This window comes from Amphibalanus amphitrite, unplaced genomic scaffold, assembly GCF_019059575.1.
Source record: "Amphibalanus amphitrite isolate SeventyFive unplaced genomic scaffold, NRLGWU_Aamphi_draft 001734F_arrow, whole genome shotgun sequence".
In the NCBI taxonomy this organism is placed as follows: Eukaryota; Metazoa; Arthropoda; class Thecostraca; order Balanomorpha; family Balanidae; genus Amphibalanus; species Amphibalanus amphitrite.
In genome coordinates this window covers 72,718-90,065 of record NW_024883227.1, presented here as the reverse complement: position 1 = coordinate 90,065, position 17,348 = coordinate 72,718, and the positions used below count along the sequence as shown (strand labels likewise).

Below are 17,348 nucleotides of genomic sequence, written 5' to 3'. Positions count from 1 at the left end.
CATGTCTCAGTTTTTAGCTAAAAACCCTTAAAGGAAAAGGGCCACCTTTAACATGGGGATTGAAACTGAGATAGCCATCTTGTAGCCCGTGTCCGAAAACCTGACTGTCTACCTCCTTAAGGCCGAGTTCGGCCTCCATTCGTAGTTATCGGCAATTTTAAAAGAACATACGCCAGGAATGCGTCCTTATCCCAGGAATGCGTTCTTATCCGACAATACAGCCACCCGCGGCGAGGCTTTGGTTTTTTACCAATCAGCTCCAACCAGCTCAGCTTTAACCAATCAGCTTATCTGACACAATCCGACGAGTCTGTCTTCTGAACGCTGATTGGCTTGAGTGTGACGTCATCGCTATGCCATCATACAGTAGGTGCCGTAGAGAGTATCAACATAGTACCAATATGTTAAATAGTTTTAAATACTTTTTCGCGAATTGTGCACTTCTGGCACCAGTTTTAAAAAGAAAATGAAAAATAATAATGTCAAAATGAAAAGCAACGATATCTTCATATTTCACGAAGGTGGCCCTTTTCCTTCGTTTTTGTTCTATAACTTTAACCCTCGCCCCGTTGGGGGGCCATTTTGGCCCCCCTGTGGTTTTTCCTGAATAGCAAGAAAACGGCGGCGCGCAGCGCCGCCAAATTTTCAGTACCTTCCCGGGCATCAATTTGACACCTTCACACCAAATTTCAAGTCTTAGGTCACCTTAGGTCAGGAGTTATTAAGGTCAAACTGAGGTCATGTTCGAGCAAAAATGAGCAAAAAACATGCAATCTTGAAACGCTCACCAAATCTACAATTATCAAGCAATTTCAAAGTTCTTTATATGGTCTAGTAGACAAAAAGCGGCGCTACAAAACTGCTATCTCGGATTTTCAAAACTTTGGGTTTTTGACCCAGAAAAATTTCAAAAATTGATTTTTTTGAAAAACTAAAAAAAAATCCAAAATTTTTTCCGAAATTCGAAAAAAACCGGAATATATTTGATAGTCCCTGCGCTCTTCTATATACATACCAAATTTCAGATCGATATCTCGTTTTTTGGCCAAGTTATAGCGAAAAAACTGTTCAAAAATGATGACGTCAAATTTTTGAACTCAATTTTTAGCGATTCTAGACCGCGTACGGCAAAACAAAGACCACCATTGAGTTCCCCGTGACGAGCTGCGTCGATTCGATACCCATTTTATGCAAAAATATCAACTTTGAAATTTGACCTAATTTGACCTGACCTTGACCTGACCTTGACCTGACCTTGACCAAAACGTGACCTAAGCTGGCCCCAAAGGCTGCCTGACCCACATAATCGCATTTGTCATGTTAAATGGACCATAAAGCATGTATCACACGACACTTTCATATTGTGACCCCCCAGTGACCTGACCTCTGTGACCTGACCTGGTATCAGTGACCTCAACTAGCAAAATATGTGTTTGAAGAACATTTCCCCATCGATGATTTTCAATGAAATGCATTTTACTCGATTGTACAACGCATTGCTTGATATGCCTGTAAACGGTGAAAATTGGACCTTTGACCTGACCTGTGACGTCATCGGTTTGACCTAGGTCAATAAAATTGGGTCACAAGGTAGTTCCCTGATAGGGCTATCCAACACCGTTTGCCGCTTGTCGCTACGTTGCGTGGTTCTCGAGATCTTAGGGGGGGGGGCAAAATGCCCCCCCCCCCCAACGGGGCGCGTTGCTCGGCAGAGCCCAACGGGGCGCGGGTTAACAATATACAATTTTTGTCAACATTAACTTTTACGCTGGCGTTACCTCAGCTGCCACGCTGAAGGCACAAACACTAGGGCGGGTCATCCGAGAACTTTTTTTCGAGGACACAAAATGAAGACCGAAATTCCTACGGAGCATGTCACAAGAAGACTGTGTGAATTTTTTCAATTTTTTTGGTTGAGGTTGCGGGTCGCCGCAGCCAATTAATCAACCGGGTTTTTCGCTACATTTTCACTGCACGCGAGTTTTGAGCACAAATATCATGTAATTAATTATTTTCAAATATATACCTTGAAACTTCAGCTATTCCTCAACCTATTCTGTAAGTCTGTTGGCTGTATCTCTCTAACTGTGGCCATGGTGCCATGCTCTCTGTATCGGTTTTCCGCAACTCGATCGCAGCGCCATCTCTTGAGAGGACTGTTAACCTTGCGTCGGTCGAGACAGTATGCATTCTGCTGATGCGATCTTAGGACGCTGATGAAAAAACGTGAGGCACAGGAGCGTATATAGCGTGAAAGCTGTCAATTGCAATTAAATTAGCCATGAAATTTACATATTAGGGGTTCACCTGACTTTAGCACAGCCATTAATCGCCAAGTGCGATAGTGTCCGCTGGACCTATTAGTCATTTAATTCTGCGCTGAGACTTCAGCAGCATTATTTTCAGTTTTGGCTTCGATTATATTCTTGCATGTAAATTTAACCTTTTTTTAATGCAAACCTAGTGTTAGAACTTAACAGTAGCAGCTCAATTGCAGAATAAGTACTAAGTTAGCCCGGCTTCATCTGACAGCAGACTGAGGATGAGTTGCGAGGTATCCTGCTGATCGGCGATCCGCGTATCATATCACTGCCCGAGTCGCGCGTTCTCATCGGACCATCAGATCCCATTTTGATGACCTATTGGGGCTGGGCCACCGCAACAAGCAGTGGAGCATCGAGCTTTTAGGGAAACTGACCTCATAATAACCGCAGTAGTAGCTGCTAAGCGGTCGCCGGCGCAATTTGTGACCCCAATCATGTGACATTGTTGCAGTTAGTGGAAAGGAGCCTCCATGTCGAAACGGAACTAATGCCGCGTGGTGGTCCTCGGTGACACTTCACATTCTGTTCTCGGATAGGCAAGTGATTACAAAGGAAATGCCCTTCTGCATTTTACGTGCATAAGGATGCGTCGTTTATCATGATAAATAGGATAGCCGTGCTGGATCATCGGCTAGGACGAGCCTGCTGGACGAGCATATTGCTTCAGTAAATGAGCCGGTAGTCAGTGCTTATTCTATTTTACACCAAAATCAGACAAGGGCCAAATTATTAAACAAGTTTACAAGACTTGTGGAAAAGCCACTGGACTAAAGCCGCGCCGATCAGTGGACCATTTACTAAGAGTGCCTGTGCATCGAGCAGGAACCGTTCGTGCCGTTTCGGGCAACGCCATGCAGTCCAGATCAGAGAACACTTCTGAACAGCCCGGAAGCAGACTTCACCTCTTGACAAATCCTGAGGTAGCTGTCAGTAAGGAAGCTTGAGCCCTTGAATTTGGTAAAATGGCTTATGTTGGCAGCTTGCAAGTTACGTATTCCGTCGCGATCGCCCATCATACAACATATATTGACCAGCTTCGAACTATCACCGAGTTCAATGAAGTTCACTATGTCCCAATGTGGTCCGAAATTACGGAGTAAACATTGCAGAGACGGATTACTCCAAAGCATCCCGCTATTGCGAGACCTCTCAGCTCATCGGTCTGTGTCATTTGCCCAGTGATCGACAGGAATAAGTACCGGGCTCACTATAGGAAACTTTTTTGGACTGCCACTAGCCGATACAGACAGCCAGCAAACAGTGCATACGCTGCGATGCTTGCTGAACTAAGGAATGGTGATAAAAAGACTCGAGACACTTACGGCAAAAAAGTATAAGAAGTGAATGAGGCAGGAGACAAAGATATGCGATTCTATCAGCATTTTGCAATAAACAAGTCATGCACTACATGCAGCTCATAGATCGGTCCAAAAAACGCGTTACAGAGTCACCAATAGCAATCTCGCTGGAAGAGGGTGACCTTCGACCCGCTGCTTAGCAAATTAATTTCGATCCGGTGCATACCCATACTCACTACTCAGGCAGTGGAGCGAGCCGTCCGGCTCCTAACTTAGGCAGCATACGCTGTTGTTATTAAGAGAGCACGTCTCAGTTACATCATGTGTGCCATCAGGACGCAATGCAGCGCTCTCATGCCGGCGTTTGAATCAATTATCGAAGTGTGATTTTCTGTCCTAGGACGGTAAGGTGGCTGGCTACATTGCATTCAAAAATGATCATACGGTTTGGACTGATTTTATCTGTCTGCAAAACTTAATTTAACTGATAAACATATGTCAAAGTTAAGCATCTCGCTGTTTTCTTGGCGAAATCACATAGCTTCCGGAGCAACTTAGTATATGGATCGAATGGGTACAACTCACCTAGTGTCAAATAAGGAACACCAGACACTTAGGAACACCAAAGAACACCATATACCCGACGTGGCAGCGGCAATATACCCTGGCAGCGGCTGCGTCAGCTTTTAACGGTCGGAAAGCCGTCAAAACCAATGTTATGCCAAACTCGCTCAATAGATGGCGCTGGTTTCGTTGCGCTCAGATCGCCGATGCTAATCGCTATTCTGAGCACGATTCTGCCACTGGGGTTTCCAAACTTTGTGAAGAGGTGGGGGTAAGCATGTAGAACTAGGAAAGTGGTAAATATAGTATCTTTCTCGATTTTTTCCTACTAAATTTTGCAAACAACGAGAAAAATTAGCAAAAGTGGTCTCGAAAAACCGTGGACGGCGCGCCCAGTTCCTTTTCAAAAATTCGCAAAAAAATATGTTTTAACCGTTTTATGGATCAGCCCGCAGGAAAATCGCTCTTCACTTGAAAACTTTTTTCATCGACCCGCCCTAACAAACACTTTAGCATTTTATTTTGTATAATTTAGCCGCAAACGGGGTGGCCGGGCTTCCCCCACGCCCGGGGTTCCTCCGGCTTCCCCTACCTACCTAAGTCAATGGGATAAAACTGAAATGCGCCGCTTTTGGACGAACTAGCCATTATAAACACTCCAAACACTGACTTACAAGTAGGTAAACTAGACACACTGAACATGAAAATGGTGTCCGTGACCCCTGTTTATGCCCCTGAGGTCATTTCAGGTCACGAATGGTTTTTAACAGTTTTTCGCAAATAACTTTTGATAGTAGAGGCATGCTAGAACGATGAAAACGCCTTAGATGTGTACAGCTCGACGATACGGATCGACTGATATGCAATATGACCATTTTCGGTCAGGTCATGCCTTGACCTGAGGTCAAATTTTCAAGTTGACCTTTCAATGTCAAGTTATAGTTCTTTCGATGCGTCTTGACGAGAGGAACATGATGCCGGTAAAAGTACCCTCGTGCAAGGCTTGTGTCAAAAGTTATTGCAGAAAAACTGTTTCCGAAAAAAATCGGTTTTTTTGGCAGTTTTTGACCCCTGCAGGCAACACTGTTGGGCTAGGTCAAATCTGAGTAAATTACTCAGAAAGGGCGTTAAAGGGCTAACGAATGCGCTTTTCGTCGGCGCTGTAGTTCTATTCATATTGGTTCCCGAGTTATGCGTTGCTATCTTGGAAATTGTCGACATTCTCCCTGAAAATCAGCGAAATTTTGCCTTCAATGACCTCTGGTGAACTGATCTTTGACCTGACCAACAAAAAAAGATGGAAGTGATAACGTCATTATTTTTGGCGCTCTTTCGAACGCCGCCTTTGGCGTATCGCTACGTGGCCCAGGAGCCGAGTTAGAAGGGGGTGTTCAACCCCCCCCCCCAGCAAGGCGTGGAAATCCAGAACCCCCAGTGGGGCGCGGGCTAAGAAACAAACTGAACATAATTTGACCAAATCTGCACCTAACTAATTTAACCGCGCCCCGCTGGGAGGCAGAATCTGCCCCCTCCCGTTTTTCGCCAATAAGTTCTAAACGCGTCACGCCAGCGACGTCATACTTTCAGTACCTTATCATACATCAATTTAACATATTCCCTGAAAATTTGAGCGAAATTCGTCGGATTTTTTTTTTTAAGAAAATGACGTTTAGGTAAGTGACGTCATGTCACGCCATTTTCGCCTCAAAACGGCAAAACTTCAAACGCCGCTAACATCTGTATTTTTTAAGGAATCAAGACGTAACAAAAAAGCTATTCGTGATTCTACTTTGTCTATCAAACGGCTGTCTCGTTTTTGTTGTTGAAAACTTCCGATTTTGGCCCAAATTTAAAAAACTGACTTTTTCGGGAAAATAGTTATAAAATCCAAAATATTGACCGTATCGAAAAAAAACAGAACATATAAAAGAGAATTGGTCTATGTGCACCTACACACCAATTGTTAGAAGAATCGGCTCAAAAATGTGGGAGTTATTCTAAGTTTTATGACGTCACGCCACACAAAAATTTTGAAAAACAAATATTTTTCTTTTAATTTCTACACCTCGTACGGAAACAAAAATAGCACCATTAGATTCGCCGTGAAAAACTGCATCAGATAAACACCTTTTTAGGTCTTAACAATCAACTTCAAAATTTGACCTCACTTGACCTGACCTTGACCTAACCTCGACCTGAAATTCATCCAGATATGGTCCATATCACTTATTGAGTGTGCCTATTGAATGCTTTGAATAAAATGACCCATAAAACATGTGTCGCACATGCCCTTTTCTATAGTTCGTTTTTGGTGACCTCACCTGACCTTGACCATGACCTTTGCATGATATTGTAAGCAACGAATATTGTTTTGGTAGCCTAAAAACACGTTTTGGGCAATCAGTATCAGTCCATTCTTCGGCACCTACGGTGCAAGGCCGATACTGTAGAAACTTGCATTTTGTAACCTTGACCTGACCTTGACCTGACCTCTGACCTACTGAAGCAAAAAAGGGCTCTTAAGATACGCTTAAGATTGCCGTTTTCCCCGTCTTTCTACGACCATTGGTTCGGAAGTTAGACAGGGGGGTAGAATCTGCCCCCCCCCCCCAATAGGTACTACATAGCGAATAGCCGTCGCGAAAACGGCTATTGTTACCCATGGCTAAAAAAGGTGAAGCGATGGAACTTCATATTGTTTTATACGACACTTTGGATGATTTAATGCGTGTTTACGTCTTACGACGGCATTCGTCATGAAATGTCACAATCCTACAAAAAAACTCCAGTGACATCATGCTTTTTTTACCTACTTTCATTTATGCCTATTCTCGCCACTGCCCTGTGCCGAGCTGACGGTGAGCCTCCGTGAATCACGCTTTGTTCACATGAAGGTTGTGTTTTCGTTATTCGAACGAAACACTGATGGATCGAAGGTTACGCTGTATTATTCTGACTCTGATAATTTAGCAATCGGTTTAATCAATGATACTCTCAAATATATTTATGAGGGACAGACAGAAGTGAGCTAATTACTGACTCTAATGACAGACACCGATCGCGGCACTCGCTATGGCACGTGCAATACAGACGCCGCAGATTGTCGTCACCATGGAAACGCCGCACAGCGTCCCCGTGAGATTCTGCCTCGGAAGAATAATCTAACCTGACACGCACACAAAGCACAATAAGCAAAACATATCATTCAGTGCCCGGACCCCGGGTTTGAGTGGCGCGGGTGCGAGGGTCCCTCCGCCGGTTCGACTAGCATTCTGTACCGTCTTACACCGCCTATCCAGTGCGACAGAGCCGCTCTAGCCTACACGGGCCAGCTGCCAACGGCCAGTCCCGACTACAGAGAGGTAACGCAGCGGGCCTGCAGCTGAGCTCCGAGCGGGCGTCTCGGCGGTGAGTAGCCTCGTCCCGGGGGACGCGCAGGTCACGGTGCGCCGGTAGCCTCTCCCCAGGTGCGCGGCAGACGGGCGGACAGCACAGAACAACACCGCGTGAACAGCCTCGTCAGATACGTTCCGGTACTTGTAAACTAACTAGTAACTAACTAGATCGACGGACAGGTCTGGCTTGAGCCAGGCCCGCAGCTGTGCGTAATGCATATGTACAGAAACAGCGACCCTCGGGAATAGGATCTATCTCACCGGAAACTTTTGGCATTATTTTGTAGTCACCTCGGAAGTCGGAATGCCGGAAATGGCAACACTAAGATGTCATCCACTACTTACTTCAGTACAATGTGCCGGTTACATTCCGAGAAGTGCAAATGGAAATGCGCAAAACTTAATCACGGCTTTTATTTCGGCTGCACGGAACCGGTCTGCCGGCCGAGTGCAGCATTTGTGCCGTTTTCCTTGACAATGACAACACAAGGTTACGCCAGCACGGGCGCCTAGAACTCTACGTCATGGGAAAGATGGCATACTATATGTTATCAATGCCGAGGCGCGAACAATCAGGGTACGCTGCCTGTCGGTCCAGAAATTGAACAGGGAACAATGGCTGTTGCCTACCTGTCATTTGTTTAGCTCTACGGAATGACACCTATAAGTTCTATAAAATAGGCATGCAGTAAATCAATATCATTATGACTGATCATTACTTTGCCTCATTATAATTTCTGGACCAATAGGCGACAGCCCCAAGACAACTGAGGAACGTTTGTGTAAGATATACACTACAGTTGGTGACATATCGCGGGGACATTAATGGTAACGTGAATCGCACATGATGAGGACTCGAGGATGACTCGAAAATGTGCCGACATCGCTCGACACAACGACGATCGCGCGCACAACATAATAATAAATAAATAACAAACCGGCGGCGGCCCGCCGCGGCGCTACCGCCGCCCGGCGCTACCGCCGCCCGGCGCCCGGCAAGGACTCTATGACTCGCGCGGCCTGCACCGCCGCCGCCCAATACTGGCGCCCTCTAGGCGTTTGACTCCTTGAGGCTGTCGAAGTAGCGCATCAGCTCGTCGTAGTCCATGCCGAGGCCGAGCTCGGCGGCCGCCTGGCGCGCCTCGGGCTCGGAGCGGGCGCGCAGCAGCGGGTTCTCGACCACGTTGGCGCGTCGGACGGCCGCCTGGCGCGCCGCCGGCCGGACGAACGGCGCCGCCTGGCGGCCGCCGGGCGGCGCTGCTGCCGGCGCCTGGTGCGGGGGCACCGGCGGCGGAGCGCAGGACGTGTCCTCCGAGTCCGAGGGCAGCTCCTCCTCCCCGTCCTCCTCGTACAGACAGCTGCCGGCGCACAGAGGGAGGACGGTCACAGCGCGTCACTAGGCATTACGGCACAGAGGGAAGGACGAGGTTACAGCGTGTCCCACAGGCATGACGGCACAGAGGGAAGGGCGAGGCCACAGCGTGTCCCACAGACAACATGGACTGATACGGACGTTGTGAATGGTACTTGGGGCATTTTAAACTGGATCTTTAAAGGGAACGCTTCCCTTTGATGACAATTTAATGTTGGCTGGTAATGGAAGGTCAGGTTCAGAGGGTCTGGGCAAACCCTCAGATGTGTCCTGTAGCCACAGGAGTATATAACAACATCAGTGGCACTCACACCCGCTTCCTTCAAGTTGCTATATTAGAGAAGTTCAGAAGCAGGCGGTGCGTGTTACAGAGTCACGGGGGCAGAAGATCGCTGGCTACATATCCTGGAAGCCGACCAGTCTGATAAATGCCAGCAGCTGACGCCTGGCTTCAGCCCGCAGCCGCTGCTCTTTCTGGTAGCTCAACTTTAATCAAAGCCCAATCTCTCATCCGTGCCACAGCGACCTTTCATGGAATTTTCGAGCGGTCGGGCTCGGTCACAGCGGGCGCTCCGGCCATGCTCTGACGATCAGCAGGCTGTCGGGATGGGAGCTGCAGCAGCGCTTTGGCTGCAGTGCCTGGGAGCTGCAGTGGGGTGGACCGCCGTCGAATCAGGGAGCTGCGGGCTGCAGTGCCGGCGTGGACCGCTGCACAGCTCGGAAGCTGCGAGTGCTTATGTATGTATTTATGCAGTATGCACATAGTTAGACATTACCCACCCACAGAATTTGGCATTGACATATACGTTTGTTTGTTTGTTGGCGTTCAAGGGCACGTGCCCCTTATTTAGCATACACCCAAAGCGGAGTGCAGTTGATAAGTACGATAGCCTATAGTTATTCAATATTCATTCATGTTATGAGACTGCGCCGCTGAGCTCTGCTGCATTCATGTCCGTGCTCTCTGTAGCATTGAATGCAGCGCTCCTATTTCCAATATCTGTAGACTTGGACAGCGGACGAAAACTAACATCCGGCTTATCAAGTCACGCTCAAACATCGCTCATTCTAATCGGGAAACAGCCGCCAAACACATTTCCTTCCCTGAATAGTTAGCTACGACTGCTCGGATTTTTTTTCACCGCAGCTTCCAAACTCATTTCTTTTGGATAGCCCTCTGGTATCCGCCGCTGATTTCTTTCGACTGAAATGGTGAAACTCGACGAAAATCTAATTCGGAGTCTGCCATCGAGCTCGGTTTCTGCTCGTTGCCGGCGGCGGCGTCCATTTCTGCCGGCTACTCGGGCCCTAATGGCTTTGTTTGTTTGAGTCTGGCCGGCGCGGCAGGTCGGCCACTTGCCGCGGACGAATCTGCCCACCAAGTCGATGGATGGGGGCCGCGTCGGCTTCGACGCCTGTTGCCATGGAGACGGTCGGCAGTCAGCGCAGTATATCGCCGTGGGGGAGAGCGGCACGGCGGTCTGCGGGTCTGCGGTGCCTGCCAGATGACTGGACCGCGAACCGAGCGGTGACAGGAGCGAAACACAGCTCCGCAGCGGCCGGCCATGTCGGACTTTGGTATTCTGGGTCGCTGGGGAAGGTTTGTGCATTCTGTGAGATTCCAGGATGTGTCAGCGGGCGTGACTAACCAGCTTTGCTTTGAAAGAGCGTCCAGTAGGTATACACATATTCGCTGTATGTAGCTATGGACGGGTTGGATGTCGCGCTGAAATCACCTGGCAAGTCTCCAGTCTGGCATTACTTCCCGGAGGTCAATTGTCTGATTAGACAAAGTATATAAATGCTGGGGGAAATATGGAAATGACATAAGTCAGCGCAACTATGGATCAAATAATGATCTTTTTAAGCAATAGTAATGAGTAGGTAAACCGTAAAAGCACAAGGAAATACAAAAAATGGTGCAAGGTCCGAGAAACCTTTTTATTAGCTATGCGCTATCGGTCTTGAAAAGTATTTTCGAAATTATGGATCTCTATTTTATTTACGTGGGCGTCACTGTGCGAGCAATATTCGCCCAATTGCAGCCGTCGGAAATGATATAACTACGTGATGTTTACGTTTTGGGTAAAAGCCAAAAGATGTAGCAATAAATAACGAAGTGAATCAGTATGATGCATGATGCATCACCTAGCTTGTAATCTACCAAGGCACGCACGGACACATCATAGAGCCCCACAGGCTTCAGGAGATCGAATTCAGTATCTCCTCTTTAGTTACTCAGAGGTACCTCCGATTCACGATATGCGCCGCACGCGGCAGTTTTATTCCCGGCAGTAGGCCCAGGTGGCTCGTCAAAATCTCGCGCCCACGCTCTCAGCGGGCCTCAGGATCCGCAGTGGCCGAGAGACGTTTGACTGATAGCTGAGTAAGGCTATAGGTCAGGTCATCGAAGGTCGATTGGTGCGACTAGTGATAGGTGACCGGTGTGACACGAACCGTCGGCAGGTGGGCGGCTGGCATGGTGTGCGTGGAGTGGCATGGGTCGGCGGTCGGCTGGTGGGCGCCTGGCATGGTGTGCGTGAAGTGCAGCATGGGTCGGCGGTCGGCCGAGACAGACGGACGGTCGGTGGTGTATCGCCATGAGCCGTCAGATGAAATTCGACGGTAGCCGTCCACGTTCGGTAACCGGCGGTCGACCGGCTCACAGAAGGGCGCCAGATGCCACAGAAGCGTCTCACACACACCCTGACTGTCCCATGCAGAGCTCTCCCAGTAAGAGTTAACAGCGGGTGGCATTGCCCAGGAATCTGTCCCGGGAGACCAACATTTTAGGTCCAAGAGCACCTTCATGGCACACCCTGACAGGTCGGCGGCGGTCCTCGGACTGTCACGCCGTCAATCGCAGACAGTAAAACTGCAGAGCTTTGTAGCACCACTGCGAGACTACTCGCACCGCCTCAGACTCCGATCCGACCGAACGTTCAAGCGCCGGGAGCTGGCACCTAGGGCTCAATCCCGGTCGTTTTCAACCGCTGTGACCGCTATCAGTGGGTCCACTGAGACCACCACGCCTGACAAGGGCTGGTCCCCCGGCGAGCGTCTGCCACATCCAGTCTATCTAACAGCGCTTTAACCCGGCGCCTGGGGCGGTACCTCTCCTCTTGCAGAAGTCTCCAGGGATTGACCACGTCTCTCTCTCTCTCTCTCTCTCTCTCTCTCTCTCTCTCTCTCTCTCTCTCTCTCTCTCTCTCTCTCTCTCTCTCTCTCTCTCTCTCTCTCTCTCTCTCTCTCTCTCTCTCCCTCTCTCTCTCTCACCCTCTCTCTCTCCCTCTCCCCTCTCTCTCTCCTCCCCCGTCAGCACCTCCCACGTCCGTCGGCGTGCCGTTCCGCCCTGTGCCGTTCCGCCCTGTCGGCGGCCGTGCCGAGTCGTCCCGTCCCTCCACCGCAGCCACGCCAACCACGCGGGGCGGTGCCAGTCCGAGACGGTAACTCGACTGGAGGCGGCCCGTGTGGAGTGGGGACTTCAGAGCCCGGGAGGGGCTGCAGAGGGTGAGAGGAGTCGGAGGGTGTGAATGACAACGAGCGACATGGATGGGGCGGGGAGTTGAGCCGAGGCGAGACACGGAGTGGAACGGTGTCGGCCGGCGGCCCGTGAAGGGCGCCGGGCGGACATATTCGTCTCAGGGTGGACTGGGTGCCCACTGCCCATCCCTGTCTAGTGTCCATCCAGGGGGTCGGTATGGGACATTGGGATCGAGCCAAGGGTAACACTCACACAGCCTTTTTGGTTAAACAGCTAACTTTTGTCCCTATGGCTGGTCGTCACATCGTATCATGTCGGCGAAACTTTGACAAGGTGAGCCATCTAATTTTACTTAGCAAATGAGTCAGCTCTTATCATTGGCACCAGGCTGCCTAGTTATCAGCTGAAATTGTTAGCCGTTGGCACATCGTCGGAGCTTATAAATGAAGCGACTTCAGATCTTCGAGCAGCCGTCGGACAAAAGTTTCTACGACGGTCGTTAATACTCGACAGTCTGGACAGAATTTACTGTGGGATGAAAGGCTAATAAATATTATATTACATTTTATCATTGGGTAACACATAGTATTAGCACAGCTACGTGTTTTATACCAATGTCCATGGTCATCAATTCTCAGCATACAGAGCAAAAGCATTCAAAGAACAATGCAATGGATATCATCTGGAATATGGGTAATATCCGTAAACAATGTCGGCCTATACACTTTTGTCTGAAATGGACCTGATCGTTACCAGTCATTTTTTTTCAGCTGATGTTCAGGCACGTTCAGTCATTTTTTAGCAAGATGTTCTAATGTTGTGAGGCATTGCGGGTCAAGCCAGGTTATACTCGTGTTAACTGTTAACCGAAGGGAACAGCGTATCTTTGCGTAGACCAAACTACCTGCAAAAAGGACACCATCCCCGCCTAGCCTGCGGCCCCGCCCCTCCACTCACACACACGGACAGTGAGACACGTACCCGACATTCTGGTAGAGTGGCTGGTCGGAGCGGCTCTTCACAAATGTCCTGCTGTCGACGGCCTTCTGAGGCGGCGGCTTCCTCCGCTGCTTCTTCTGCTGCTGCTGCTGCTGCTGCTGCTGCTGCTGGTGGTCCTGGCGCTCCTGCAGCAGCTGCTGGTGCTGCTGCAGCCGCTGCTGCTGGCCGCCGGCCGCCGCAGAGCCGGCCGGCTGCTGCGGGTTCACTGTGATGTGCAGGTCACGCTCGCGGCTGGCCGGCGGGAACCGGTCCACGTTGGCGTTCATGTCGCTGACGGCCAGCTGGCTCTGCGAGCACGAGCTGCGCGTGGCCACGTGCTCCAGGCTGGAGCGGCCCAGCCACACCCAGTCCTGGGCGTTGGCGTGCGACTGGCGCGCGCCGCCGACGCCGCCCTCCTTGTTGGCACGCTTCACCTGGGTTAGGAAGACGGTGGACGCATATTGACATGTCAGACTGCGAGTTATACGACGCATGAGGATATGTCGAGATAAAACTCATGAATGAGATTTTCGTTCGGATTACCAATGTCTACGCAATATAAAATACTAAATAACTAACGCCTATCCAGCATTCGTTGGGAAATAGCTAATTGCCAGTACTTGCATCAACAGCAGCGATAATGATCATGATATCTCTGACCGCATCATCAGACTCTAACCGCCTCAGTCACCTGTCCTGCGTAGACGAAGCAGGCGGCGATGAAGATGGCGATGACCACGCAGAAGACGCCGAGCAGGATGAACATGCCGACCTCGAGCGGCTGCAGCCGGTGGCCGGAGCCGTGCGGGTGCCGCTTGGCGCCCACAGACACCGAGGCGCCGTCCTTGCCGGCCTTCACGGCGTCCTCCAGCACCTGCACATAGGGGGAGAGGTGATTGGTGGGGTCAATCTTCAGCTTTGTAGGGACGGTGAGGTGCGGAGGAAACGAGCAGGGAAAGAGAGAGGGAACGAAATAATTTTTAGTGGGTTAGCCCTGGGAGAGCTTTTATCGGTTTAGACGTGATAGGTACACATTTACACCATGGTTATGTGCTTTTAAGACAACTTGTGTAATACTTTGAAGCTGGAGATGGCATCGTAAACGTTTAGATTTTCTTTTTCAAGACACATCACAGGCACTAGATGAATTATCCAAAGGCCTTTAAAGGTCATTGCCTCTAAGTTTTGACAGTGCCCCAAAGCCACGGAAACTGAACTTTACCACGCGACAGAACTGTTTTGACACCGTGGCAGAGCCTGACCTTTGAAGTTAATCACCTTAAAATGGCGCTTTAAACATGTGACAAACCCAAGCGACACCGTCCAGAATTCCAGCGGAATGAAATTTTCTGAAATGTTTCGGTGGGGCTATTGAAGCATTAGTCCAAGTGGCCCATCCGTGTGTCGCTGCAGCTGTTAAGTGGTCTGTCTGTCACTGAAGCTGTTATGTGGTCCGTCTGTGATTTGTCTCGCGGATGCTGTCAGTCGCTGAAGCTGTCTGTGACCTGTCCTCCGTATGTGTCTGGCGTGTCCTCCCACCTGCTGCAGGCCGTGCCGCTCCCCTTCGTACAGCTCCGGCCGGCCCAGCAGGTGCGACGCGTCGTTCTGGATGCCCTCGGACAGAAACTGGCCTGGAAACTGCACCTCCACGTGCACGTAGGTGGTGGCCAGCTCCTCGTGGCGCCGCTTCCCACACGCCTCGTCCATCTCCAGAGAGACCTGAGCGGACGAGCGACAGCCTCAGTTAAACAGGTCGGGGCCAGAAATCAACGCTACCTGTTTATTCACATTGTTGGTGCATAAGCGAGACTCGAGACGTTTACTAAACAGCGTAAACGAGAGAGATGGCTTGATTGGGTGACGGGAAGAGCGGGAGAGAGTCGAGTTGAGAGAGATGGGACGCGTGAAAGACGGACTGAATGCAGAGACAGAGGGGGAGGAGAGGATGCAGCCCCTCTGCCACCAGACGCTGAGGAGCGGCGCCATTTCGCCGGGTGGGCTGTGAGTTACGGTCGGCCAGATAGCGGACACGGCCGGCCGTTCCGCAGAAGCCCTCAGCTCGTGGCGCGGCTCGGAACGGAGTCCGCTAATCTGAATAACGAGCGGCGCAGCCGAAATGGAGCTGCCGGCCACTGTCGCCACCGCCGAGAGGCTAGTTATGACCCGGCCCAGACGGCTAAGTAGCCCCGGCGCCGGTATCGAAGTTACGGGCGACGACCCGACATGACGCCGCGCTAAATGAAATCTTAAAATAGGCTCAGCGAGCCACTGAGGCGAGTGAATGGCTTCATTCGTTGAGTGGACCACAACGGTAATGGACGTAATGGATATCATATTTCCATGCGCAGTTGCCTCGTCGTTCAACGAACTAGGCAGCAATTCTTATAAACTTTCAGGGAACGTTCAAGGAAACCAGCTTGAGGCCAATTTATGCATTTGACATCAGCCTGCCCTGGTCTCCCACGCCGATTATCCCGTCTCGGCCGGGTATCTGAGCTCACCTTGATGAGTTTTCCCTTTCCGGGCGCGATGGCGAGCAGGCGCGTCTGGTGGCCGGTCTGCGGCGCCAGCGCCACCACGCGCGGCGCCAGCGTGTCCACGTCCAGCGCGTAGTTGGACGACTCGACGTCCGACAGCGGCGTGCGCGTGCCGTCACTGAACAGTAGCGTCAGGTCCAGCAGGCCCTCCTGTCGGTGGACAGTGGGAGGGAGGGTCAGGGAGGCGGGAGCAGATTGGCCAGACGTCCGGCCGCGGTGGGAGGGTCAGGAGGGAGAGGGGGAGCACACCAGGTGATTGACGGCGACTGCGAGGATGAGTTGCTGCACGTCTTGGTGACTTACGCGGAGAAAGGCATAGAAGAGACAAATAAATGAACAGCAAAAGGTTGGGTACCTATTGTTCCATTTGCTTCAACTTGAGGTATTCGAGCTACAAAATAAAATGATTCATCCTATAATGAATTGTTGTAAATCAGTGAGAACCTGTCAGCTATCGCCTCAGTGAGTCTCTCTTCTTCAGCGGCGGAAGGCCTTTGATCTGAACGTCTGGCGCTGTCGAATGGCGACTGTGCCATTGACGCGCCGTTGACACGCCGGCTCCGTGGGGAGCGGCGGGCGGCTCGGCCGCGGCCGGGACCAGTGATCAGCGGTGACCTCAGCCTCAGTCCGTCAGCTGGACAGGGTGACGATACCGCGTCCGACGGGCCGACGACAGGCGACGCGTCCCACGGATGACAACTGATACATTCTAAATGTAAGTGTAACTGGGACATTAACAATTTCACGTACGATATATGTGTTACAGGGAGTATGCGATTTCAGTTAGTTTGCAACGACCCTAGGGTGGTTGTAACCTCCCTGAACGATCAGTTTGTTTGCAACGACCCTAGGGACGTTACAAAATAACTGCTCGTTCCGGGACGTTGTAACGAAACTAGGGTCGTTGCAACCTCCCTAGTTAGTATGCAACGAACCTAGGGTTGTTACAAAATAACTAGGGAGTTTAAGAATTCATCGAGTCTCGTTTCACAGGAGGGCCGTCAACAATCTTGTCCAATGAAAATCGTGTTCAATCTAGTTCAGTTTAAAAGAAAAGGAGAACAAAATTTGAACATTCAGCTCAGGAGCATATGTCGTGCCCGGGACAAAGCACGTAACTGTGATAATTTTGGCTGCATTATATCGCCAGCATATGCTTACATGTAGAAAATATAGTTACTGGGGTAGGTGTGATGGATATCCGTCGCTATCCGCGTGCGGGTTATCCCTCACACTTTTAGGGGTGCGGGCCGGATAAAATCCCTCGTTTTTCGCGATTATCTCGCGCTAAAAGTGGCCGATCGTGACGAAACTTTGAGTGTCCTCGGACTTATCTACGTTACTGGTTACACATTCGCTATACAGTTAATGATCCTGAAACCAATGACCTTTGACC

At 50.3% G+C, this 17,348-nt stretch overlaps 1 protein-coding gene across 1 annotated transcript in view; it reads right to left on the bottom strand.

The window, feature by feature from the left end:
- Positions 1 to 7,112: 7,112 nt before the first annotated feature.
- LOC122374892 (transmembrane protein 132E-like) overlaps positions 7,113 to 17,348 on the bottom strand; it is an 80,787-nt gene continuing 70,551 nt past the window's right edge. The window contains exons 11-15 of the mRNA XM_043353951.1: positions 15,917 to 16,102; positions 14,955 to 15,134; positions 14,107 to 14,289; positions 13,419 to 13,849; positions 7,113 to 8,939 (exon numbers count right to left, since the gene is read on the bottom strand). Of these exons, the coding sequence (XP_043209886.1) occupies positions 8,633 to 8,939; positions 13,419 to 13,849; positions 14,107 to 14,289; positions 14,955 to 15,134; positions 15,917 to 16,102 (1,287 nt within the window). The 3' untranslated portion in view covers positions 7,113 to 8,632. The remainder of the gene's footprint in view (positions 8,940 to 13,418; positions 13,850 to 14,106; positions 14,290 to 14,954; positions 15,135 to 15,916; positions 16,103 to 17,348) is intronic.